The sequence below is a fragment of the Pelophylax lessonae genome, assembly GCF_965119305.1.
Source record: "Pelophylax lessonae genome assembly, chromosome: 6".
Classification (NCBI taxonomy): domain Eukaryota; kingdom Metazoa; phylum Chordata; class Amphibia; order Anura; family Ranidae; genus Pelophylax; species Pelophylax lessonae.
Window position 1 is genome coordinate 250,012,384 of NC_138773.1, and position 25,662 is coordinate 250,038,045.

At 41.9% G+C, this 25,662-nt stretch overlaps 1 protein-coding gene across 2 annotated transcripts in view; it reads right to left on the reverse strand.

Moving 5' to 3' along the window:
- Window positions 1–25,662, reverse strand: part of MAP3K20 (mitogen-activated protein kinase kinase kinase 20) — a gene marked incomplete at its 5' end in the record, with an annotated part of 211,727 nt that overhangs the window by 108,218 nt on the left and 77,847 nt on the right. For both annotated transcript variants that reach the window (XM_082260669.1, XM_082260670.1), the window contains 6 exons: window positions 925–1,031; window positions 2,781–2,855; window positions 6,222–6,308; window positions 19,392–19,529; window positions 19,623–19,651; window positions 24,140–24,205. In XM_082260669.1, coding sequence (XP_082116795.1) covers window positions 925–1,031; window positions 2,781–2,855; window positions 6,222–6,308; window positions 19,392–19,529; window positions 19,623–19,651; window positions 24,140–24,205 — 502 coding nt within the window. The remainder of the gene's footprint in view (window positions 1–924; window positions 1,032–2,780; window positions 2,856–6,221; window positions 6,309–19,391; window positions 19,530–19,622; window positions 19,652–24,139; window positions 24,206–25,662) is intronic.

The following is a 25,662-nucleotide window of genomic DNA, read 5'->3' on the forward strand; positions in this document are numbered from 1 at the left end:
CAATGAAAGGAGAAGCAACAGACTGATGAGCTCATCTCTGACACTCTTCTCTCCCATCTTATCTGCATGTAGAATATCTTATTACCTCTTTGTGCTGCTTCTATCTCTCCCAGCCTGGGCTGTACAGGAATTTCAAGTCAAATTCAGGTACTTAAACTGATATATAGATGTACACACAAGGTGTGACCATTTAATTCCTGGAATGGACTAATAATAATAAAAAAAAAAAAAGTTTGTGCAGGAGCATTGTCGTAGTAGACAATCCACTTGTCATGCCAGAGTTCCGTTCTTTACCCGTTAACAGATTCCGTAACCTTTTCAGAATTTCCAAGTAACAGTGTTGGCTGACTGTTGTACCATGTTCTATGAAAGTAAACTATTCCCTTGTGGTCAAAAAAAATGCACCAGCATGAACATACGAGGGTTCGCACTCTGTCCTTTGCATTTCTAGCTGGCTTCCTGTGTCATCGTGGACATCTTCCTACTTTATCCAAAAACACTAATTCTTCATAGAATGTTCACCATGCTGTTGTAACAGCACTAAAGTTTCACTTATACTACTCCGTATAGACGGAGTCAACTGGTTTGCAAAACAGGCGAGTGCAAGTTAGAACATTTCAGCACATTTTTGAGTGCAAATGGCTGTTTGACTCACCACCATAGTACTACTCTGCAGGCATTCCGGGAATTAAATTGTTACACTTGTTTACAGTGAGCAGTACTAACAACAATATCAAGCTAAACAGATCATCAGAATGATCACTGCAGTATGAAGTAATTGAGGAGATTACCATACTAAAATTACAGAAGACAGGGACACTTGTATGATTACAAATCAATGCAGCGTTATGAAGATGAACTATAAAACTAGATTCCTATAATAGCATAAAATAAGGTTTTCTTATTTATGTAATTTGATCATACCTCCATTCTGCCTTGTTATGTAAAAATGAATTGCATTGGTCTGGCAGCTTGCTGTCATTTGACATAGTCTCCAAGTTTGCTATGATTTGTTTGAATGATGGTCTTTTCTAAAAAAAAAAAAATATATATAAAAAAATAATAATAGTTCTTTATTTTTAAAGCTACATTAAAAATATAAAGGCAAACACAAGCTAAGATTTTTTTCCCTTTGGATACAGTGGGGAAGGGTTAATAGTCTTGGATTGGTTTTCGTTCCCTCAATCGTGAGATTTTTTTTTCCCTTACAGTTCTTGTAACAGGTGTCAGGTGAGAAGGGATGAGACAAACACCGTAACCTTTTTTTTTGCGTCCCTTGCTAGTAGATTTACCCTGACTTATTTTCCCAATGCAAGCTTCAGAAAAAATGAGCTGTATTTGATAAAATCCAAACAGGACATCAAAAAATTACGATACGAGGACATCAGCGGTGTTGACGCATTTCACAAATACATTTTGTAATCAGAACCCTAAATTTTATCAAATAAAGCTAAATTTTTCTCTGAAGCTTGGAGTGCTTCCCAAACAACCCACTTTGTTTGTTCCGCCCAGACAGTGGACTAGACCAGCACCTGTCCTTCAGAGAGGGGATCATATCACCTGGAGCGGTGGTGTTCTCTCATTACTGCTTATTTTTCCAGTAACATGTGTTAGACAGGACAGTACATTGTAGGTGTTAGACAGGACAGTACACTGTATGGCCAACAATTTGCAGACAATTGACCATCACGCTTATATACGCTTGTTGGACATCCTATTCCAAAACCATAGGCATTAAAATTAAGTTCTCCAATGTAACCCTGATGAATGCTGCAGAGACAGCTGGGGTCTACTGTAGAAAATAATCAGCACCTCCAAGATAAACTGTGCTCGTGTCTTTTGATTTTATTTTTTTGTTTCAATCTTTTTATTAGTATTTTGTCAGTATAAAAGTTACAGAAATACTGTAAAATATAGAGCATCGAACAATCCTCGAGTGCCCTATTAAAAGAAAGTAATGATACATTGGGGGGAAAACATCAACAGAGAAACTCAGATAAGGGTTACATCTGCCTAGAAGTCGAGGATGTATTTAAGGGTTACATCTGCCTAGAAGTCGTGGATGTATTATTGGTTGTCTAGTGTATGATAATGAACCAGTGGAGGATGCGATTCATAGAAACATGAATATGAAATAAACCGGATAATCAAGTCAACAACAGTAGATAACTGCATATCCGTTGCTTGAAGGATTCTATATGAAGCGCAAGAGCTCTAGACCCTGAGTTCAAAGTTGAACTGAACCGACCCGACTGGCCATAGGCCTCCCCAATTGAGAAGCCCATGTCCGGCGAGCCTGGCCCTCTGCAAAAGTTAAACTCTTCCAAGAATTGTAGGAAACCCATCAATAAAGTAATGAAATTCCAATGTAACATTTGTACCTCAAAGTAAAAGAGAGGAAGCATAGAGTATATAAAACCAATCAGGTATGTATCAGAAGGGTAGAAGAAGGGGATAGGGAAAGAGGAGGACAGGGAAGAAAGTAGGAGGGTGCGTCCGTCCGGGTGTTTCACACATCAGCACATAATGTGTTTAAGCTTGTTTTTTTGGAACCTGTAGGTAGGCTTGATTTATTTTTCTATCAATTCCACATGGTAATTGAACAGTCATCTAACTTCAAGAACAGAACTTAAAAAACCCAGGACAAGAAAAACAAAATTTTAGGACTTTTAATTTTTGCAGCAACACTTGGCCTGCCTTGTTTTGTATCATACAAGAGTTTAAACAAAACATTGCTACTCAATGCTTAAGGAAACAAAATAAACTCCATCATTAATTACCTTTGCATCAGCTTCCCAGCACTGGCGCATGAGTTCTGCAAAACTTCTCGGACATGAGCTTGGAATGGTCAACCTCTGAAAATACACAAGTTAGAAGACTTTACTAGTCTACCCAATTGAGTGTCTTAAATTATGTCTTGTACACAAAGTAATCTGCAGCCTCTCATACTTTTTTTTTTAAAAAAAAGGAAGAATACAGAAAGAAAATCGCATTTTTATTTATACATTAAAGAGAAGTAGTCACCAATGAGCATTTGTAATCATCTTAGTCCACATTTTTGAATGTTATAAAAGTGCAGCCTTACCTTTAAAGTACATTTTGATTATTTTATTGTATTGTGTTCCTGCCAGAGTAGGAGTGACAGACAGTGTCTGGCTGATAGGCCATCCTAACTTCTGCCTGAGCTGAGTGCTAACAACAGTCAGCCATAAACTGTCAAGCAGCAAAGATACTAACAGGATTACATGAAATAAAGCTAGAGCTACTTGACTGGACATCTTAATTGTGGCAAAAAGGGAATATAACAAAATAACAGTACACTCATCAATCCTTTAGAGCTAAGGCTTCACTAATAAATCAATTCAACAGTGGAGATTTAGATTTTTTACAAATACCAATTCCTTATGACCCTCTTTAATAGACTTTGGAGCAACAGGGCTGACATGAAATGTCCTGACAAGAGAGAAGCATCACGCACAGACCACAGTAACCTTTATTTTATCACTAATTTCAGGCCAGTCTCAAACATTCAGAAAATAATTTCTGTGTGTATGTCTCCTGTATGGTGTCATCCTCTATTTTTTTTCCCCCTTGATGCCAAACCATACCTGGGGAGGGGCGAGGCAGAAGACAGCCATGTGCCTACAACGAGAAAGTTCTACTGAAATAGTAGAAAGTCTTAAGGTAAAATTGCAGAGCATGGAATAAAGTAACTATACGATAGGTGTCAGCATAAGAACTAAAGCCATGTAAAGCCAAAGCTTTTATTTTATTCGTTTTGAAAAGAATGAGGAAAAGTTAGAACCTTTGTTAGGACTTTTCTTTACTGTCTGTGTTCCTCTTAGGGATATTTGCTTTCATTTTTGGTGAAATTGTGAAAAAGTGATGGGAAAACCCACATTTTTGTCAAATGTCCAAGTAGGATATCCTCTCACTTTTAAAAGATCTCTTCCTTCTTGCAACCGTGTCTCTAGAACAAGACCATTCCCTACTCCAGACAAAACAATAAAAGGTTTTGGCTTCACATACATTTTATTTGAAGTCAACAATTTATCCTTTATATGTCTAGTGCTTTCAAAACATTTTCCATTACATGACTGGTAAAGTCACTGGCAGTTTTTTTTTTTCTTTTTTTTTTTAATCTAGATGGTGACTATTTTACAGATTATGAAAGAAGAAAAGAATTGTCAGGATTGCTCACAATCTTTCTCCTTTTTTCAGAGTAATGAGATTTTGGTCTCTTTTTTGAAGACTGGGACATTGTATTAGACAGTTACTAAAAATTTTAGCTACAATAAACACTAGAGCAGATAATACCTGCTAACTTAGGTAATGCATGAGTTAAGGCGCATGTACAAAACATCAAAGACCCCCGCCACCTTAAAAAAAAATCCATGCTGATAGGTGTGAAAAAACACTTAGCCTCTATAATATATGCTGTGGAGGATTACAACCCTTAAAAAAATACCTTGAGATTAAATGTAAACTGGACAAATGAGAGTTAATACATTTCAGGCAAGAACCAGAACAAGGTCGATCACTGAAGGTATAACGAATTTGCCACTAGATGGAGCAGTCAAATAAAGGCGTTGTTTTAGAATTTAACTTAAAATAAAAATGTGTCAATTTTCCAGTATTGAAGGCTTTGAAACTTAGTTTTAGGTTTTTGGCCACGTCTTTCAATGGGATTTTTTTTTTCAATATTTTTTGTTAATTTTCATTCTATGTATGCAAACAATTGAAAAAATATTTCACATATTTCAAACACAACTCAATACCCCCTATTCTCCCCCCCTCCCCCTTTCTTGTACCACTCTTTACTTGTGTTGCCTTCCTTCGCCTACTTTTCTAATTATGTTTACGAAACCCTACTGTCCCCAATCCCCAGTTGCCCCTTTAATCCATCCATATTTCTATGTAGTCGTTAGTCTTATTGAAGTCTGCCCATTTTTTCCATTAATTAGAAAAGCTATCTACTTGTTCCTCGTCTCTACTGCTCAGATATTCCATGTAATATATATATATATATTGAATTCTGTAGCACCACTCTCTTATAGTAGGACCTTCTATCTCTAGCCACTTTTTGGAATTGTCCTTTTTGCTGCATTCAGTAGGTTTGGGACAATCGCGTTTTTATACTATTTTAAAGGTCTATCTGTTCTGTGAAACAAACATGTCTTTCAATGGGATTAATGGAAATGAAAGCATGATCTGATAATGTCCTACCTTTATTTGTACATTTTTATATAGTTCCTTTGAATCTATTATTTTAGATGTGGTCTTATACATAAATTATTTTGTAACTGAATCTCACTATAAAAAAGGATGACATGGCAGCCCATGCAGTGTCTATGACATCAAGAGATAAGATTCATAATGGCTGCTCGATTTAAAAAAAAAAGTAATTTTGTTTTTGTTTCATTTATATTATTTATGTTACAAATACTCCAATTAATTATGAAAGGCTATTTTACCTCACAGTTTAAAAGCAGATTTTTCACAGTAATCCTGGTGCTGAGCATGAATTTCAGGAAAAAGACATGTAAGCACAGTTAAAAGGCTAACTATTCCCTAGTACAGTACGTGTTTACTCCACTGTAGACTTTATTCAATGGCAAAAGCTTTGAGGAGGAACCTTAAAGCTCAGCTGCAGCACTGCCAATACGTGTTATGAGCATATCTTTAATGTGGAGTCAAACATGCTGCGGGAAGCTAAACTGTAATTTTCTTTATTTTTTTCTTCTTTTATTTTTGAAACTCTTATCTAAAGTGACAGCTTCTTGTAGTACAACGTCTCCTGCTGGGAGAGTTAAGTTGAAGTATCTGAACGTCTTTCACTGAAATATCAACTCCTGGCCAGTAAAAAGATGCCCAAAATCACGGGAGATGGAGTTAAACGGGTCCCCTACCTTGGACGCAATGGCTCCTTTCATCACGAAGAACAAACCCCCAGGTTACCCTATTGAGGCTGAGAAACTAGTACAGTAGTTCTACAATTTTTGATCTGTGGCATCACGATGTGAAGCCTCAACAATTAGATGTAAAGGGTCCATTCATGAGGAATAACATTAGTTTGACCCTTTGTGTTAGCTCCTACTGGTAATCTTTCCATAAGCGTTGAACTTACTTTCAATTTGAAAAAGATGAAAAAGTCTTTTGCAAACCCCCAATACTGTTTTCATATCTATCAACTGTATCTGAGCAGAAAAAAGTAGCCTTACCTCGTTTTTTTCTACCACGAGCCAAGCCACTTGCAATCCTTCAAGTCCTTTAAACGGAACCTCCCTTGTTAGCATTTCCCACAAAACCTAGAAACAGCACAAATATTATCTGACAAAGGAGATTTTACAGCTTGTATAAATATTTGATGTTTAAAAATCACAGAGAGTGCCCATTCATAGTAACAACATTTCATTTTATGTGCTAAAGCTTTGCAGTTTATGTTTCCTTAACCAAAAAAGTTTTAGATTTCTATACACACTTTATACAGTATACACACTTTTTTGATTACAAAAAAACAAAAAAAAAAAAAAGTACAGTGCTTTAAATATATTTATAATATTTGACTGTAATATATATTTATACACTTACAAATATGCATATAAATATACTTAAACAAGGCGTATCACCTAATAACCTATCTTTTCATAATCAAACACATATTTAAACCAGTGGTGATAATACATAAAAAAATCAAAAAGATAAACTAAAAGTTGTCAACACTTAATAATCTGCTTGTTCAGTATACAATATGGTGGAATAGAACAAAGCAATAAATTTGAGAAATGTAATAGATATCTTAGAATACAATGATAATTCTGGCAACATGTCAGTTGTTAAGTTGGTTTAAAACTTTTTTTGTAAGGACATCATTAAAAATAATTATTTTCTACAACTTGCAAAACTTTTTCTTTTACAAATTGACTTCAGAGAACTAAGAGTCTTCCTGGGTATTTGTAAAAGTTTTATATTTTCTATAATTATATGAAATAAAGGAAATTCAATATCTCAATCACATATCAAACACTAAAGAGAACAAATAGTTATTATCAGAAAAAAATATTCTGCAGTGTCGTAACAACATCATTACATCAGTATCAGTGCTCACACTCTGCAAAAGGTATCGCTGTCTAAGAATGCAGCAATATCTTTAGAAATTTGAAAAAAAAAGAAAAAAAAAAAAGAAAAAAAGAAAAATAATATTTGTTTAATAAAGAAATCTTACTATAAAGTGTATTTGCTAAAATTTTTTTTAAAGAAAAATGGCATCTAAAACGTAATGTTCTTTTAAGTTATTTTTATAAATATGTTTAAATTTATTGAAAAAGTCAAGGTAATGTTTTATCTGTGACATGGCAGCCCTTGATGGGCACTGGCTTTCCACACAGTTGTAGCCAATTGCATACTATTATTTGCATTTAATCTCCATCTTTTTAATGCCACCTCTCCTAGGTCCTGTTCCGCGCTACTAATCAATCTCTTCTATGGTCTTAACATCTTCATTCTCCCTCCTAGTTTTCCTGTAATAACCTTCTTGGGGATAATTTCTCTCCTCCTTATCATATGACCAAGCTATAGAAGATACAGACTTCTTTTATCTGCTGCTGTATTTGGGGTTGAAAAGCTGGTCCATAATTCTTTATTTGTCCCCTTGTTTCATTTTTGAATAAAAATCATCAAGAAAAATCCTCCTTAAACCTTTGTTTACATCTGTCTTAGTCGATCAATTTCTGCTTTTGTCATTATCCAGGTATCTCCTGCATATGTAACAATTTTGGGAATAGTTCTTTAAAAATCGGAGTTTTAGATTCCAGTGGCAAAATCCTTGATCTAGTAAATGTCTTTAATGAATAATAATGTCCCTTTTCTTTTTATCCCCTGGGACGCATCCCTGTCTTCATTTATTGTGGAGCCCAGGAGGCAGGATGATTTTACACTTCCATATTTTCCTCTGCAACACATTTTCTTTACATTTTTCCATAGGTTGCTTTTGTTTGTCATGATCATATACTTAGCCTTCCCGAAACTTGCCTTCACTCCAGCTTTCCCAGGTTTTTGCATTTGTTTGTTCATCTTATCAGTGTGTTATGTAATTTTTTATTAGGTATAACTATACAGATTTCGTCCTAGACTGCTAAGTAGGCCATTCTACTGCATTTGAGCTCCCTTTTAAACTCAACTCGATTTAAAAGTTTAATTTGCATATGCTCACAGTTGTTTGATGTCTAATACCAAGAATGGAAATACTATGAATCACTAACCAACCAAGATATCCTAAGATCAAAGCAAAAAGTCATGAAACTTGCTCTGGCCCAAAAGCAAAATGCTCTGACCAACAACAACATAACAAAGCAACTGTGAAATATCTATGACTCTCCTAAATTCTGGCAGAGGAACATTATTTTCTAAATCTTTTTTTTTTTTTTTTTTCATTTTGTGGATTTGCATAGGAAACTTCCTTGGGGTGGAGGCAAATTTCCTTTCATTGTTATCTTTTAAATACATCCTAAATTTGCCTCTTACACAGTTTTTATTTTTTGTTCTTGGCCTTCTCAGTTACTCTTTTATTATCCCTTTCCATTTCTTTTTCTCAGTTATAAGGTTTTGTGTTTTTGGGCTACGTTTAAAAGTTAAGTAATTAACTGTTTATCCTAGTATGTAACAAAAGATGACTCTTCCAGATGTTACTGGAAAAAAGATCCTTTTTTTTTTTTGCATAAGGCATATTCATAACTACAAGAAAATATGTAAATGTATTACAATTTTTGTACAACAGATTGTTCTCTTACTTTTGCGGTCTTGTGTAAATTGGTGTTGGAATATGCTTTTGGTTACTGATGCCAATACAAATGGAAACTAACTGATCACATTATACCAAGTGTGTCATCTGATGCACTGTTTTTGTGCAAAGTTAAACACAAATAAAAACGAACTTAATATCCCCATTTCAGTACTCCACTGATTGCCAATTCCTTTGTCAGGGTTCCCTGAAAACAAAGTACAAAAAACTGATGCCAAAAAAGTCAGCGCATTGTACTCTATAAAGTGTTATTGAAGGACTCAATGCCTTGAGGATGATGATTAAGATAAAATGAGCATGAGGATAAAATGCATAGCAGCCTGCCTGCTTAATAAAATGTATAGGTGACAACAAGAGGCTTTTTATTTTACAATGCTGTATACATTCTTTTTCTTTTGTGTCTTTAAAATAGTGTATAGGTATTTTCAGTGATTGCATATTTTGAGCACTTATTCCAGTGTTTACCTAATTTCTAAAATGATGTTCAGATTTTTTCATGCTTACTCCAGTCTGTCAAGTTATTGAATGTAACAACTGAAGAGACTGAATAGAAATATATTAGCTATACAAGGGGTGCATTTTTGCAATCAGTTTGCTTACTCACAAACTTGCATTATGATAAGCAGCACTGTGTAGTACTGCAATATGTAACCAGCAAATATGAGTGCCTCTTTGTATATGTATATAAACTTCACACAAAGTTTTTTAAAAGAAGAAGAGGGAATTACCATTGAAACGCGTAAGCCATGCCCCGGTGGATGGATGCAATTACGGCATTGGGACTGGACAATTTTTACATACACTTTTTCATGTACTTTTGTGAGTACATTGGGTTTTGATTTTATAATAAAAAGATCTTCTGATAATGCACTAGGCCGTTGTGCCTTCTCCTTCTGTTTCAGTTTTGGGCAGCAAGGCCGGTGTGGAGTTGAGGTTTCCAGTGGCAGTGGTCTACATCTCTGTTCAACAAGATTAAAGAGGAGCCTGCTCTGGGCCTACATGTTGAACTCCCAGCTTTGAGGGCTTCACTCACTCGTAACGTTGACAAGATTGTTTCTGTTTAGCCCACCTTGATAATTTAATTGGTAATCCTAGTTTATGTCAAATTTCAACCATCTTTTCTGGGCTGCCAAGATTGCACAATTGTTGAAATTACATACATATATTGATATTTCTATTCACAGAATATTTTAGATTTCATGCATTGTAAAAATATGGCCAACTGTCCCCCATATTTCCCGAATCCACATTGGTAGTCAACTATTTCTTATGTGTATGTGGTTTCACTCGCCCCTCTGGTATGTCTATTGTATGTTCTCGTGTATTTCTGGGAAAGCTGCAAGTCAAAAAAACTCCAAAAAAGGTATTTTTTATATATGGTAAATATGTAACTGCGCTAACCCTCTAATATATGTGGATACTAGGAATGACCCCTGTATCTAAAATAAAGTGCATTTAGTGAATTTCAAGATAGTGCATATAGCCCACTTCCAAAGACGTAAATTTGCTGACGAAACGCGTCAAGTTGGTACGCACGCCGCTACGCCGCCTACGTCAATACCCCGCTGTTGAACCGCACGCCGCGATCCCACTTCCGGGTACGGCGCGGTCATACACAAACACGGCAATACGCCGCGAGGCTGCAGAGTATTTGAAAAAGGGGTAAGAGCGGCTCTACTTGTTACTACTGCAGAGACTGTATTTTGTGCTTGAAGTTTTATCACTATTTTTGGAGTGTTTTTCCCTCACTAAGAGTGTACGGTTTATGGTCGTTTTCTGGCTCATGTTGGTTTTTATGCTTGGAGTGGTTTTAAACTTGGAGTGTTTTTAAAGCCTGGAGCATATTTTAAACTATGTTTTAAATAAAGGAGTTGTTTTTAACACTCTACACTATGAGGAGCACTTTGTTGTTTTTTACATTGAGCCATAAAGCACACTAAAGAGAGAGTTCCCACCCCACCGTGGACCGCGAGTGACATCCGGCAGACCTGTTTGAGGCACGGAGGAATCGGGACACCACAAAATAATAATAAGCACAGTTTGATTCCCACTGGCGTATGCCACTAGGAATCAACATCTGGTAAGTGAGTTTTCTTACCATAAACATCACAGCAAGGTGATCGGTGAAGGGTATAACACTGAGATTGGAACACGAATAATATAAGAAGGACTTTTTATTTGCCAAAGTTTTTATTTGTTTAAAATTCTAATTAGCAAAAGGTCTTATGCAATTTATATGATATATGGTTTGTGGCCAGTTTTTTGTATGCACTTTATATGCACAGTATATGCACTATCTTGAAATTCACTAAATGCACTTTATTTAAGATACAGGGGTCATTCCTAGTATCCACATATATTAGAGGGTTAGCGCAGTTACATATTTACCAACTATTTCTTATGCCTGAAAAGCCTATATGACTACAAACTATACATAGTGTCTCATCTCATTTTTACATTAGGAAAAAAACGGAATTTTTGTAAAATCTTACCTGTAAAATTCCTTTCTCTGAGTCCTCCGACAGTCGCCGCCTCTTCATATTCGTCACATATGGGGTATTAGACTTTGCTCCGAAGGAGTAGCTAGGCAACAGAATATGTTAACATTAAAGCTTTTAACATATCCCACCCTCAAGGGGTGGTCCCCTCAGTCAATACCCTCCTACTTCCTGCAACCATATCTCAGTTTTAGTGGAATAGCAGTAGAGTATACAACCAAACCCCAAAAGAGGGGCGGGGGCGGCGACTGTCGGAGGACTCAGAGAAAGGAATTTTACAGGTAAGATTTTACAAAAATTCCGTTTTCTCTTACGTCCTCCGACAGTCGCCGCCTCTTCATATTCGTCACATATGGGGACATCCCAAAGCAGTGCAAACATGAGGGGTGGGAAACGCATCCGCGCCGAAAAGGCAACGCAGTCTCCGCATCAAAGAAAGGGACCTTACCAAAGGAAGGAACCCAGCTGGGCAACAGGAAAAAACAGGTGCTCAACAGGAGCAACAACCCAGGAAAAGACAAATAACCAGGGAATAAAAAACTTATCCCAACAGCCAGTGGTCCCCACAAGGGACCCTAGGGCAACGCCGCACTAAGAACCTTGCGGCCAAAGGAAGCATCCGCAGATGCCTGAACATCTACTTTGTAGAATTTTGTGAAAGTGTGCACGGTCGACCAAGTCGCCGCCTTACACACCTGGGCTACAGAAGCCCCATGACGACAGGCCCAAGACGTACTCAGAGATCTAGTAGAGTGCGCCTTCACAGGCACAGGGGGAACCTTCCCCTGCAAAGCATAGGCCTGTTCAATGGTCTGCCTGATCCATTTTGCGATGGTAGAGGCCGACGCCGCCATGCCCTTCCGAGGACCCTCTGGAAGAACAAACAAGGAATCCGTCTTTCGAAAAGACTCAGTCGATTTAAGGTAAACCCTTACCGCCCGAACAACATCCAGAGAATGTAATCTCACCTCCTTTGGATGTTTAGGCTTCGCGCACAGCGAAGGCAAGACAATATCCTCATTAAGATGGAATTCCGAAACTCGTTTCGGAAGAAAAGAAGGATTAGGTCGCAAGACCACCTTATCCAAATGAACAACCAGATACGGAGACTTGCAGGACAAAGCTGCCAGCTCCGACACTCTGCGAGCCGAAGTGATCGCCACCAAAAAGGCGACCTTTTTGGACAACATAGACAACGAGATCTCCCTGATCTGTTCAAAAGGAGCACGTTGCAACACAGACAGAACGAGATTCAAGTCCCAAGGGGGCAAAGGATCCCTCCTAGGAGGAACCAGATGCCGCACACCCTGAACAAAAGTGCCAACCAAGGAGTTGGAAGCCACGGGACGTTGAAACAGAACGGCCAGCGCAGACACCTGACCCTTTATCGTAGCCAGCGCCAAACGCTGATCGACACCCGTTTGAAGGACAGCACTCGGGAAACCGAGTACGTGCGGGGTGAAAACCCCCTGGACTCACACCAGGCAAAATAGGCCTTCCAAGTACGGTAATAAACCTTCCCCGAGGAAGACTTCCTCGCGTTGATCAAAGTATGAATGACCTCTGGGGAGAGACCCTTCTCCTTCAGGACCTCGGTCTCAACAGCCAGGCCGTCAAAGCCAGCGACTGTAAAGCAGGATGGTATATCGGTCCTTGAGACAGGAGATCGTCTCAAAGAGGCAGACGCCACGGGCGTCGACCGCCAGATTCACGAGGTCTGCGTACCAGGACCGGCGAGGCCAGTCCGGTGCCACAAGAATCACTGTGCTGCGTTCCGAGTGTAACCTGCGAAGGAACCTGGACAGCAACTGAATCGGTGGAAACGCGTACATCAGCCTGTACTGATGCCACGGGGCCACTAACGCGTCCGACGCGTCTGCCCGAGGGTCGCGCGTCCTTGCCACGAACCTTCTCACCTTGTTGTTGAGACGAGACGCGAACAGGTCCACATCTGGAAGACCCCACTTCGCGCACAACATCTGGAAGACAGCCGGGTGGGGAGACCATTCCCCCTGATCCAGGGTCTGGCGACTCAGATAGTCCGCCTGCCAGTTCTCCACCCCCGGAATGTGAACCGCCGTTATCGCCGGGACATGAGTCTTGGCCCAAGACAGAATGTCGGCCACTTCTCGAGCCGCTCGGGCACTCCTGGTGCCCCCTTGGTGGTTGATGTAGGCCACCGCCGTGGCATTGTCCGTCTGCACCCGAACCGGGCAGCCCTGCAGCCGGTCCGTCCCGCGATGAAGACAGAGACTTATCGCACGCAATTCCAGAATGTTGATCGGAAGGGAAGACTCCCCCTCCGACCAAGTTCCCTGGGCGGACAGAACGCCCAGAACACCACCCCAGCCCGACAGGCTGGCATCCGTGGTGATCACCGTCCACGAGATAGGACGAAACGACTTGCCCCCGGACACCATCGGGGACTGGAGCCACCCCAGAAGGTCTCTTCTGGAGCGATGACTCAACGAGATTTGAAGATCCAGAGATTGAGGTCGCCCGTCCCACATGGACAGGATCTCCGCTTGGAGACCCCGCGTGTGAAACTGGGCGAAGGGAATCGCCTCGAAGGCCGAGACCATCAATCCCAGACATCTCATGCACGTCCGCAGAGACGAGTGCGGAACGTCCCTGAGGGACCTGACTTCCTCCTGAAGAGTTCTGAGTTTGTCTTCCGGCAGGAAGACCTTCGCCTGCACCGAGTCCAGAATCATTCCCAGGCAGGGAAGACGGACCGACGGACTCAGTGTCGACTTTGAAAAATTTATCGTCCAACCAAACTCCTGCAGAGTTTGCATCGTGACAGACAGGTCCTTCTCCAGACCCTGGCTGGTCGCAGACCGAACCAGAATGTCGTCCAGATACCCCAGGACAGAAATGCCCTGGGCCCTCAATAATGCCAGAACCGGTGCAAGCACCTTGGTGAAGACCCGCGGAGCCGAGGCGAGACCAAAAGGCAACGCCACGAACTGGAAGTGATCCTCCGCAATGGCAAATCGAAGGTACCTCTGGTGACCCTCGAAAATGGGGATGTGAAGATACGCATCCTTCAAATCGATGGAGGCCATGAATTCCCCCGGAACCAGGGCAGCCACCACCGACCGCAGGGATTCCATGCGGAACTTGCGAACCCGCACAGAGCGGTTCAGAGCCTTCAAGTCCAGAATTGGACGAACCTTGCCCTCCTTTCTGGGCACGGTGAACAGATTGTAATAAAACCCCCGAAATCTGTCCCGATGAGGCACCGGAACTACCACTCCCTGAGCCCTCAGGTCCCGCACCGCCAGGTGCAGGTCCCGTAAACGCTCTGGAGACAGTTGAAGATATGAGGGAAAAAATCTGCTCTCCGGCCGAGAGAGAAACTCGATCTTGTAACCAGATCGAACGATCTCCTGAACCCATCTGTCCCGCACGCGGGCCAACCAGGGCTGAAGAAAACCGAGCAAGTGTCCCCCCACCCCAAAACTGGGTGAAGGCGCCCCTTCAGGCCGCACTGTTATGGGCTGCGGATCCGGATTGACCGGACTTCTGTTTTCCAGACCAGGGCTTCTTCTGAGAGCCTTGACCTTTGAACGGTTTGCCCTTGTAGTGCGACCGAAAGGCACGAAAGGACCCCTGAGGGGGCCGAAAATTAGCATGCTTCTTCCCAGAAGCCCCCTTAGCCTTGGGGAAACGGGGCAAGAGAGTGCTCTTACCTCCGGTGATCCCCTTAATCAACACATCCAAGGACTCCCCAAAAAGGCGAGACCCATCATAAGGCAGATTGGCTAAGGTCTTACGTGAAGACTGGTCCACCGACCAACATTTCAACCAAACCAGGCGGCGAGACAACACCGCCACGCTGTGCACACGTGCAGCCAACGGGACTAGGTCCAAGTCCGCATCACACAGATACATGACACCCTGGTGGATTTGATCCACCATATCCAGGGTCGCCGGCGAGGCCGAATCGGCCACTAGGACGCGCCTAAGCATCTGCGTCCAACTTGCGACCGCCTGGGCCGCCATGAGAGAGGCAAACAGAGCCTTAAGCATAGAACCCGTAACAGAATAAGTATGACGGGCAAGAGACTCCAATCTCCTATCCGTGGCATCACGGAACACAGGGGAATCCTCTGCAGGAATCGCAGTGGATTTGTTTAAAACCGCAATTGCGTGATCCACTGGGGGTGGCACACACCACCTTTCATCAGTGGAAGGCGAGAAAGGATAACGCAGCTTGAACCTACTTGGTACAGCAAAAGGTTTGCGCAGATTGCGCCATTGTTCCTTAACAGCGCGCTGAAAATCATCATTGCAGGGAAAAACCTGCGGCGCCCTGCGTTTTCTCTGCGTCCCATAAGCCGCCAAGGCAGCGGGGGGACACACTTCATCCTGCAAACGCAGCGTTTGTTTTATGGAAGCAATCAATTCATCCATGATTGCAAGCTCTTCAGGCGAGCCAGGGGGAGAATTATCAACCCCTTCAACTTCAGCCTCCACCTCGGACCCCACTAGATCCAGGGAGGAGCGGGACCCCGATAAGGAGGCCCCCGCCATAACAACCCCATCACCTTCACCCTCAGAATCAGAGGAAAGAACAACTCTGGGTCTTTTAGTAGATTGAGCAGCCACCAGCATCTGCACCTGAGCAGCAAGGCCAGCCACAATAGTGGCTAAATCCCCCCCTGGGGGGGAAACAGCGGTCCCCTGGCTTTCCACCAAGGCGGTAGGAAATTTGCCCTCCTGAGAATCCATTGCCCCTATAACAAATGCCGGATAATAAAGGGTTAACTGCCCCTTTAACACGCGCGGCGAGCGCAGCCCACCGCACCACACACAAGCACAATGAGACCCCCACAGGGACAATAAAACTGACACAGGCAATGGATAGGAAGGATATAACCTGAGGAGACCCTCGCCGCTGCTGCTGCCTCGATCAGTGTTCCTGAAGAAGAGGAAGTGATGCTGCCAGGGCGCTCTATGAAAGCCTATGGGAGGCTACAAGAAAATGGCCGCCATGCATGTAGAACATGCGGCCGGAGCGAGTGTAGGCAAAATGGCGCCGTTTGGCGCCGAAACCGCCGCTCCACAGTACAGTAATGCACACATGTCTGTATATAAAAAAACATGTCAGATCGCCGCAGCGATCGCTGTATAATGCCCAAACATGCCACAAAACATGCCCCACAGCACACAGCTTCTCACACTGACAAGGCTGACACACACAGTGTCACACAGCTCCCCCCCCCCCCTTGCAGCCCACAGCATGCAGCCGAGAGATAGGGAGACAAACAGTGTGAATAGAGGCAGGTTACACAGTCCCAGACTGACACCCCCCCAGACAGACAGGTCCCCACATAAATACACTTACCTCACAGTGGCGTGGGGGACCCGCACAGGCGAACAAGCCGCTGCACATGAGGCAGGGAGAGTCGCATACAAGACGCACAGAATGGGGGTTAAGAAACCGCACAGCGTCCAGTGAGGTAGCCACCTCACCAATCATCCCTGCACCGAACAGGGATGGGTCGTTCACTGTGCCAGGAGCGTTACCTGGCTGAACGCTCGATGGCAGGCTGGGAAGCCACTGACCCATGACCTGCGACCAGGGGGATCAGCCCGAGACCCAGCCCGCATGATCCTCTTCATCCGAAGAACTAACTAAAGCTGACAAAAAGAACAGCTAAGTAAAGGTAGAGAGAAAACTCAAACAAAAAATCAAAAAAGAAGAAAGAGTCTGGGGCACAAAGCCCCAGCACAGAGAGAGCCAGCCACTCCTGACAAGCTAGACATGAAAACTGAGATATGGTTGCAGGAAGTAGGAGGGTATTGACTGAGGGGACCACCCCTTGAGGGTGGGATATGTTAAAAGCTTTAATGTTAACATATTCTGTTGCCTAGCTACTCCTTCGGAGCAAAGTCTAATACCCCATATGTGACGAATATGAAGAGGCGGCGACTGTCGGAGGACGTAAGAGAAAATTACTTTTTTTCAGTCCTTTTACACTTTTCCTTAATACCCAGACTCTAGGCTAAATTGTTGTTTTTACATTTCCACCTGGAGGTTTTTCTTTTAAAAAAGCTAATTTTACTGCATTACTCACCTGCAATCAAGGGCTTAACCCCACAGTACATCTTCTTTGCCACAATATGTCGTCAGTCCTCTCAGCGACACTCCAATCAGAAGGCAACGAGTGTAAGGCATCAAGGCCTGCTCCCTGAGCACGACACCCTGCACCCTATATTTCTGCAAAGAGTGGTTCTGATGTAATTACCGTATTTATCAGCGTATAACACGCACTTTTTCCTCCTAAAAATGGAGGAAAAAGCAATAGTGCGTGTTATATGCCGATATTAAAAAAACAAAAGGCCAGGAAGCAGCGCCGAGAGCAGAAGGGGGCAGGCCGGGCCGAGGACAAGGAAAAACGAGCATTCGCTGCCATCGGAAGTCCCGCCTATAATAGACGTCACACGTCTCGGCAGAGGAGGCGGGATTTCCGATGACAGCGAGCACTCGTTCTCCCTTCTCCTCGGCCCGGCCCGCCCCTTCTGCTCTCAGCGCTGCTTCCCGGCCTTTTTAAAAACTGATTCAGTTAGTGTCAATGGCGCTTGCGAGGCTGCATTGCTGGAGACTGCGCTGGTGAGGCTGCATTGCTGGAGACTGCACTGGCGAGGCTGCATTGCTGGAGACTGCTGATGAGGCTGCATTGCTGGACACTGCTGATGAGGCTGCATTCATGGGCACTGGTGAGATGTCAATTTAAGCTTTTTTTCCTGAAATTTCTCCCCCAATATTTAGGTGCGTGTTATACGCCGATAAATATGGTACGTCAATTCCTCGCTCCGCATCATCCATGATCTGTTACACCTGCTTCTTAAAATTTCCCATAAACTATCTGTGCTCTTTTAGGTTTCATTTTTGTATATTTACAGACTGCTCTGTTGCCAATCATAAATTAATAAATAGTTCCAGATGGTGCGGCTTTGTTTACCACTTGCTGACCGCCCCATATAAATTTACTGTGGCAGAGCGACTCGGCTGCACATATCCACGTACATCTACATGATTGTGTGCACGCAGTTTGATTAGACACAGCAGGATGCAGACCTGCAGGAGGAGCGGGCTCAATCGCCGCTGGCCTCCCGCGATCTTTGGCAAAACTGACAGGAGAGCGGTCTGGAATGTAAACAATGCAAGACAGCTCTCCTGTCAGAGAGGCAGGGAAAGATTGTGTGATTCAGCTAAGCTCACAGATCTCTCTCTGCCTCTGTTCTATCCATCCCCCCCAGTTAGAAAGCACATATAGGGAACACAACACCATGATCACCTCCAGTGTTAACCCCTTCCCTGCCAGTGTCATTTATACAGTAACAGTACATAATATTTAGCACTGATCACTATTTTAATGTCACTGGTCCCAAGAAAGCGTCACTTAGTGTCAGATCTGTCCGCCGCAGTCCCGATAAAAATCGCTGATCGCCGCCATTACTAATGAAAAAAATAAAAAGTCCAAAAATCTATCTCATAGTTTGTAAACTCTATAACTTTTGCGCAAATTATACGCTTTTTGGGATTTTTTTTAACATAAATATGTAGAATACAAATTGGCCTAAACTGATAAAAATTTGATTTTTTAAATTTTTCTATTGGGAATGTTTTATAGCAGAAAGTAGAAAATATTGGTGTTCTTGGCGATCTTTTTTTGGTTATAGCGCAAAAACGAAAAACAGCAGAGGTGATCAAATACCTCCAAAAGAAAGCTCTATTTGTGGGAAAAAAAGGACATCAATTGTAATAAGGAACGGCATCGCACGACAGCGCAACTGTCAGTTAAAGCAACGCAGGGCCAAATCGCAAAAAATGGCCTGGTCATTAAGGGGGGGAAAACCTTCCGGGGCTGAAGTGTTTAAAAGGAACATTTTGTAGTTAATATAAAGTACAACTTTTTTTAATCCGTTGAAAATAAATGTGTTCAGTTGGCTAAAAGTTAACGTAGTATTCCTAATTATCCACTGATCAATAAAAATCATCTTTGAGCCAGTGTAAAATTCTGAGGAGCACAAGGAATGCAAGCATCTTCAGACCAGGCAGCTTAAAAAAAGGTACTTACCACCCCATATGAGTAAGTATCACATGTCTCAGACACAGGAAGACTCTGAATAACCTCTGGAGCCATCCATGGAAAAGTCCCTACAAGGGACATATGCGTTGTATGGGAATGGAACCTTGAGGCACCAAAATCACATATCTAGAGAAAACAAATGATATATTTTTGGCAACAAGAACTGCCAATGGGGTGGAAGTCATCAAAATTCTATTGTAAATAGGAGAGATTCCTTACCTTTAATATTCCATCCATGGTTATAACAACTACAAATGAGAAAATAGGACAATCTGTAAATATAGTACATAAACTACTACTATTTATTTCAGCCCCTAAGGAAAGCAGCTCTGTCATATGTAAAAAGTTGCCTGCAAAAGAAAAAACTTAGCACTTACCTCCAGATAGCAAGTCTGCAGTTCCTTGCCTTCAAGAGCTATGGCCTGCAGCAGAACTTCACACCTAACACACTTCTGGGTGTGATGGTTCCCTGGTACCATGCTGTGCAAAGGGGGTTCCTCCTGCCAACTCCTATGTCACTACTGTGTCCTGTGGTGATGTAGGTTGAGGCAGAGAGAACCACAGCTCATGGAAGGGGATGCAGTCATACCTGGAAGTGTTGGATAATAAAGAGTCTGTTGGATGTCAAAGCTCTGCAAAAGTTTGGACTCGCTATACTATAGCGAAGTCAGAACTAAAAGTCTTCCTTTGCAGGCAGCTTTTGGAGAAATTTTAGATAAAATATCAACACATAAAAAAGAAAACACTGTGTATCCGGAAAGTATTCACAGTGCTTCACTTTTTCCACATTTTGTTATGTTGCAGCCTTATTCCAAAATGGATTAAATTCATGACTTACCTAGAAATTCCACAAGCAATACCCCATAATGACAAAGTGAAAGTTTATTTTTGAAATCTGTCCAATTTTTATAAAAAATAAAAATAAAAATCCCATGTACAGAAGTATTCACAGCCTTTGCTCAATACTTTGCTGAAGCACCTTTGGCAACAATTACAGCCTCAAGTCTTTTTGAGTATGATGATACAAGCTTGGCACACCTATTTTTTGGGCAGTTTCTCTCATTCTTCTTTGCAGGACCTCTCATGCTCCATCAGGTTGGATGGGGTGCGTCGGTGCACAGCCATTTTCAAATCTCTCTGGAGATGTTCAATCGGGTTCAAGTCTGGGCTCTGGCTGGGCTACTCAAGGACATTCACAGAGTTGTCCCATAGCCACTCCTTTGTTATCCTGGCTGTGTGCTTAGGGCCGTTGTCCTGTTGGAAGATGAACTTTCGCCCCAGTCTGAGGTCCAGAATGCTCTGAAGCAGGTTTTCATCAAGGATGTCTCTGTACATAGCTGCATTCATCTTTTCCTGGATCCTGACTATTCTCCCAGTTCCTGCCGCTGAAAAACATCCCCACAGCCTGATGCTGCCACCACCATGCTTCATTGTAGGGATGGTATTGGCCAGGTGATGAGCCGTGCCTTTTTCCTCCATACATGACTCTTGCCATTCAGGCCAAAGGATTCAATCTTTGCTTCATCAGACCAGGGAATTTTGTTTCTCATGGTCAGAGTCCTTCAGGTGCCTTTGGCAAACTCAAGGAGGGATGTCATGTGCCTTTTACTGAGAAGTGGCTTCCATCTGGTCACTCTACCATACAGGCCTGATTGGTGGAGTGCTGTAGAGATGTTTTTTCTTCTGGAAGATTCTCCTCTCTCCACAGAGAAATGCTAGAGCTTTGTCAGAGTGAATATCAGGTTCTTGGTCACCATGAATACGTCTGTGATAACGCCCAATAGGAGGGCGAAACGCGTCAATGCAATTTCCGGTTTCACACCTGCTGTGATGTCATTTCTGGTAGCGGTGGAACGCACGCCGGAGCCAGGAGAGCCCGCAGCACACGCGATCATAGTGATCAGATATACCGTTTCATGACTGTACACCGCTTGCTTTTAACCCAGAGAATGTGAGTGTTTTATCTTTATGTTTAATAAATATGGATTGTTAGCAATATTACACCATTGTGAGCTTCTCCTTCTGCATATGGTCCTATCCTGGTGAGAGCCCATAGGAGGTCCCCAAGTGGTCCCAAGCAGCCCTAAGGATTATTGCCCGGATTTCCTGCCAGACTTAGCCTGTATGACCCTTACACTATACTGTCTAGGGGTCCATTCCGTCCGGTAAGTGCAACGTCCTGGGGGAGAGGAAAAGTCACTTTTATCACCACACCATGGCAGCATGATTTTGCACACAATTCCCAGCACTTGAGCACTTTTTGTTTTTTGGTGGAATACCTTTCACTGGCTACCTGCTGAAGCACCTTTGCAATTTATTGGACTGTTTTATTGATATATTTTACATTTTATATTTTTCATTGTTTATATTGAGTATTTACGGACTTTTCTTTTATGAACTTTGTATATTCACTTCACGGGGTGCATTTTAATGGTTTTATTTATAGTGGTTTTGTATATCTGTTATTAGGATATATTTATTCATTTACGCTAAGCACTTTAGTGGTCCACTTATTTATTGCCAATCACTATCAATTTTGCGCTGTTTCTTTGTATTACCACATTCAAAATCCTTTTGATTTTTATGCCCAGCAGCACTTTTGAGGCACCACTGTATTACCATAGTGCAGCATTAATTCTTTCGTTTTTTTCATACACTGTATCTATGTTGTAGAGGTCAAATATGCGTTTTGAGTGCGAACCCAAGTTTGTGTTTTTAGCAGCAACGTTGTCCCAATTTTTAATTAATCGTGTGTAGTATGCTTTATATGATTCCCAATTTAAAGTTTATAATTCAAGGAGAGAACAAAATGTGCCTCATTTCCCACCTCCCCCTCCAGAAGGGCTTCTCCATTACCTAGTGGTGAGTCAGTACGCCCTTGCTAGTTCTGGTACTAATTCTTTTTGCCAGCACCTTGATCCTAGTGTACTTTATTGCACATTTGTTTTACTTGAGAAATGTTTCTGTACCCTTCCCCAGATCTGTGCCTCAATACAATCATGTCTCGGAGGTCTAGAGACGATTCCTTGGACTTCAAGGCTTGGTTTTTGCTCTGACATGCACGGTTAACTGTGGGACCTAATATAGACAGGTGTGTGCCTTTCTAAATCATGTCCAATCAACTGAATTTACCACAGGTGGACTCCAATAAAGTTGAAGAAACATCAAGGTTGATCAGTGGAAACAGGATGTCAATTGTGAGTGTCATGGCAAAGGCTGTGAATGAATGTTTTTTTTTGTTTGTTTTTTTAAATAAATTTGCAAAGATTTCAATCAAACTTCTTTCATGTTGCCATTATGGAGTATTGTTTGTAGAATTTCAAGGAAAATAATTAAATTAATCAATTTTTGAATAAGGCTGTACCATAAAATGTGGAAAAAGTGAAGCGCTGGGAATACTTTCCGGATGCACTGTCTAACAGCACAGCCAGGTTTATGCTTTAACATTATCTACTGCAGTTCAGCAATAAAAAAAGCAGTGGCACACTAATGAGGTCATCCCTTTGCTTAAAGAGGTTGTAAACCCCCCTTAATGACCTTGATCTCCTAAACTTGCACCGTTAAGAAGATATTTACATTGCATGCAGCCGATGGCGTCATCGGCGCATGCGCTCTGAAAGAACGGCCACCCGTGCAGCTCCTTCAGAGCTCTTTGTCGTGAACGGGGGCTCCTGGGCGCATGCGCGGGAGTAACGTCATTGCGCCTCCGGAATGGCCGGAGGACGCGAACCATGAAGTAGGACGGCCGAAAATGTCTGCGGTGTTACAGGTGAGCGGGTGGCACTGCGGGGGCTTTATTCCAAGGTAAGGATTTCATAATGAGCTAGTATGCGATGCATACTAGCTCATTATGCCTTGTCTTTCAGGTTTTTCTTTTTTTCATTTTTTTTTCCTGAGGTTTTGAACCTCTTTAATTCTTGCTCCATTCTCCTTCATTCAGCATGTTTCTAGAAAGCACATATGAATGACTCCTAGTGGGCCACCCTCTCACAATTTGCGTTCCAAGGTACAAGGTATTGAAAGAGACTGATACCTAGTCAAATTCAGGTACCTACATAAACTGCATTTCAAAATTCATACCCAAGCGTGTGACTGTGTTTTTGGATGTGAACTGAGTTCAGCTTCAATAAGGGGTTGCAAAAAAGTACTAACAATATACACAGTAGGGTAATGCTAGCCAACAACATTTAGACACATGAATGTATTTTAGGAAACCCCTCCAGACTTTTCTGGCACCAACTTTAGACATTGTGTAATGAAACCACCAATTATTTTCACTGTTAAAAAAAATAGTATTTTTTTTGTAATAAAAATTGCAAAGCCCTTTAAAGATCATACAATGTATGATCTTTTATGGATGCTGCAAGTTTAATGGTGGAAGAATCTCCCCTGCTATTGTGTTTCAGACAGTTGCAGTGCCCGAGGCTGTCTGAATACCTGAACAGTGATTGTATCTGATGGGATGCAGTCACTGTTCGGTCAACAATTTTTCATCTGACTCTTTCAATTTTTCAATCAAAGTTTGTCAAGGTAGGTGGTCCTGACAGCTGGTATCGGCTAAAATTCGAAATGTGTATGGACAGCTTAGCTCCATTTTGCTTGGAACTACAGTAGTTTACATATTTGTCTTCACCTTAATAAAAAGGCCAACAAAGAACAAAGATAACTGTGGAACATGGAATATTACCACAGCGCATAGATTTCTTCAATATATTTTATATACTATTTTTATTTACCATTTCTAGACTTGAGATCTCGGTGTATTACACGGATTGGGGCCTCCATGTGTAAGTAGTGCATTCCTGTGTATCAAAAAGAAAAGGAAAGTGTAAATCCAAAGTATTTTTATTTCTGCATGAGCTTTCTATCCTAAAGAACATGTGCAAAATGTGATTTTAAAAACTAAGAAATTTATGTTATAATTAAACTGATAATAATTTTAGCATTGACATTTATTTGTATCATTAAACACAACCAGTTAATGTGTTAACTATTGTGAACACATTTGAAACATATGTGTATCCAGCATGGATTAGCGCAAAAGAAAAAAAAGAAAAAGAAAAACACTCATCCAATTTGATCCAGAGATACAAGTAGCTAAAATGCTATGCAAATCTCCACTTTTCCTGATAAAGTTGAGCTCCCCTTTCCTGCACCATGTGCCATTGGTACTTCAATATGATGACTTACCTCATTAACCAATAAGGGAGGTTTAAATGAATGGGGGTCAGCGACTTACACTAAGAAGCAGGAATAGTCCAGCCGTCTTTGTGCAGCACTACTAATCAGGAGGCAGAACTTAGATATGTAATGAAAAAAAATGACTGCCCCCATGTCCATATAAACTTACAAACTACAATACACAGAGCCTAATGTAAAGTACCTAATACAACTACAGGGCTATATGGAAACACCTCAACGTGATAAATCGTTATTAACAAACAACTTCAAAAGCTAATCAGCAATGACAGCATCTATACCTATTCCTTGACAGATTCCATTTACAGCCTAACTCTAGGCATTTATTTAAAAAGTGCATAAAACAACATAAAAAGCAAATCTGGCTGCAATAGTCACCTCATCTCTGAAGTTGCCCCCAGCAGTAATTATTTTCCACTATCAGTTGTCCTTAGTCTTTCATTGAGCGTAATTTTTTTTTTAAATTATACTTACCTAGGTGAATGCAGCATCGGTCCAATGCTGTATTTGTCCCCCGCTGGATCGAAGACCGGGAACAGAGTAATCAGACTGCTGATCACTCAATTCTCAGTGCCCCCTGAGCAGAGAGCTGGTGACTGTTGCCGAGAGGCTGAGCCGGGTGATGGTCCAGGCATTGGGGTGGATACCGGCCATATAGTCGCAATCTTTCCCCAGCTTGGACTGGCTCGGTGACGTCAGCCGACAGCAGGCTTCAGCCCGCTGTCTGCTGAAAACAGATCATAGGAGCGCAGAACGAACTGCACGCCTGTGATACACAGGAGAATTACAGCCAAACGAGCTTTGCTTTAACTGGGAAAATAGAGGCCATGTTAGTGCAAGGCAATATGGACATGCCACTGGTTAACCTCTTTAGCCCCGGAAGGATTTGCCCCTTTTCTGATCAGTCCAATTTTGTGATTCGGCACTGCGTTATTTTAACGGACAATTGCACGGTCGTGCAATGCTGTACACAAACAAAATTTTTGTCCTTCTTTCCCCACAAATAGAGCTTTCTTTTGGTGGTATTTGATAACCTGTGCGATTTTTATTTTTTGCGCTA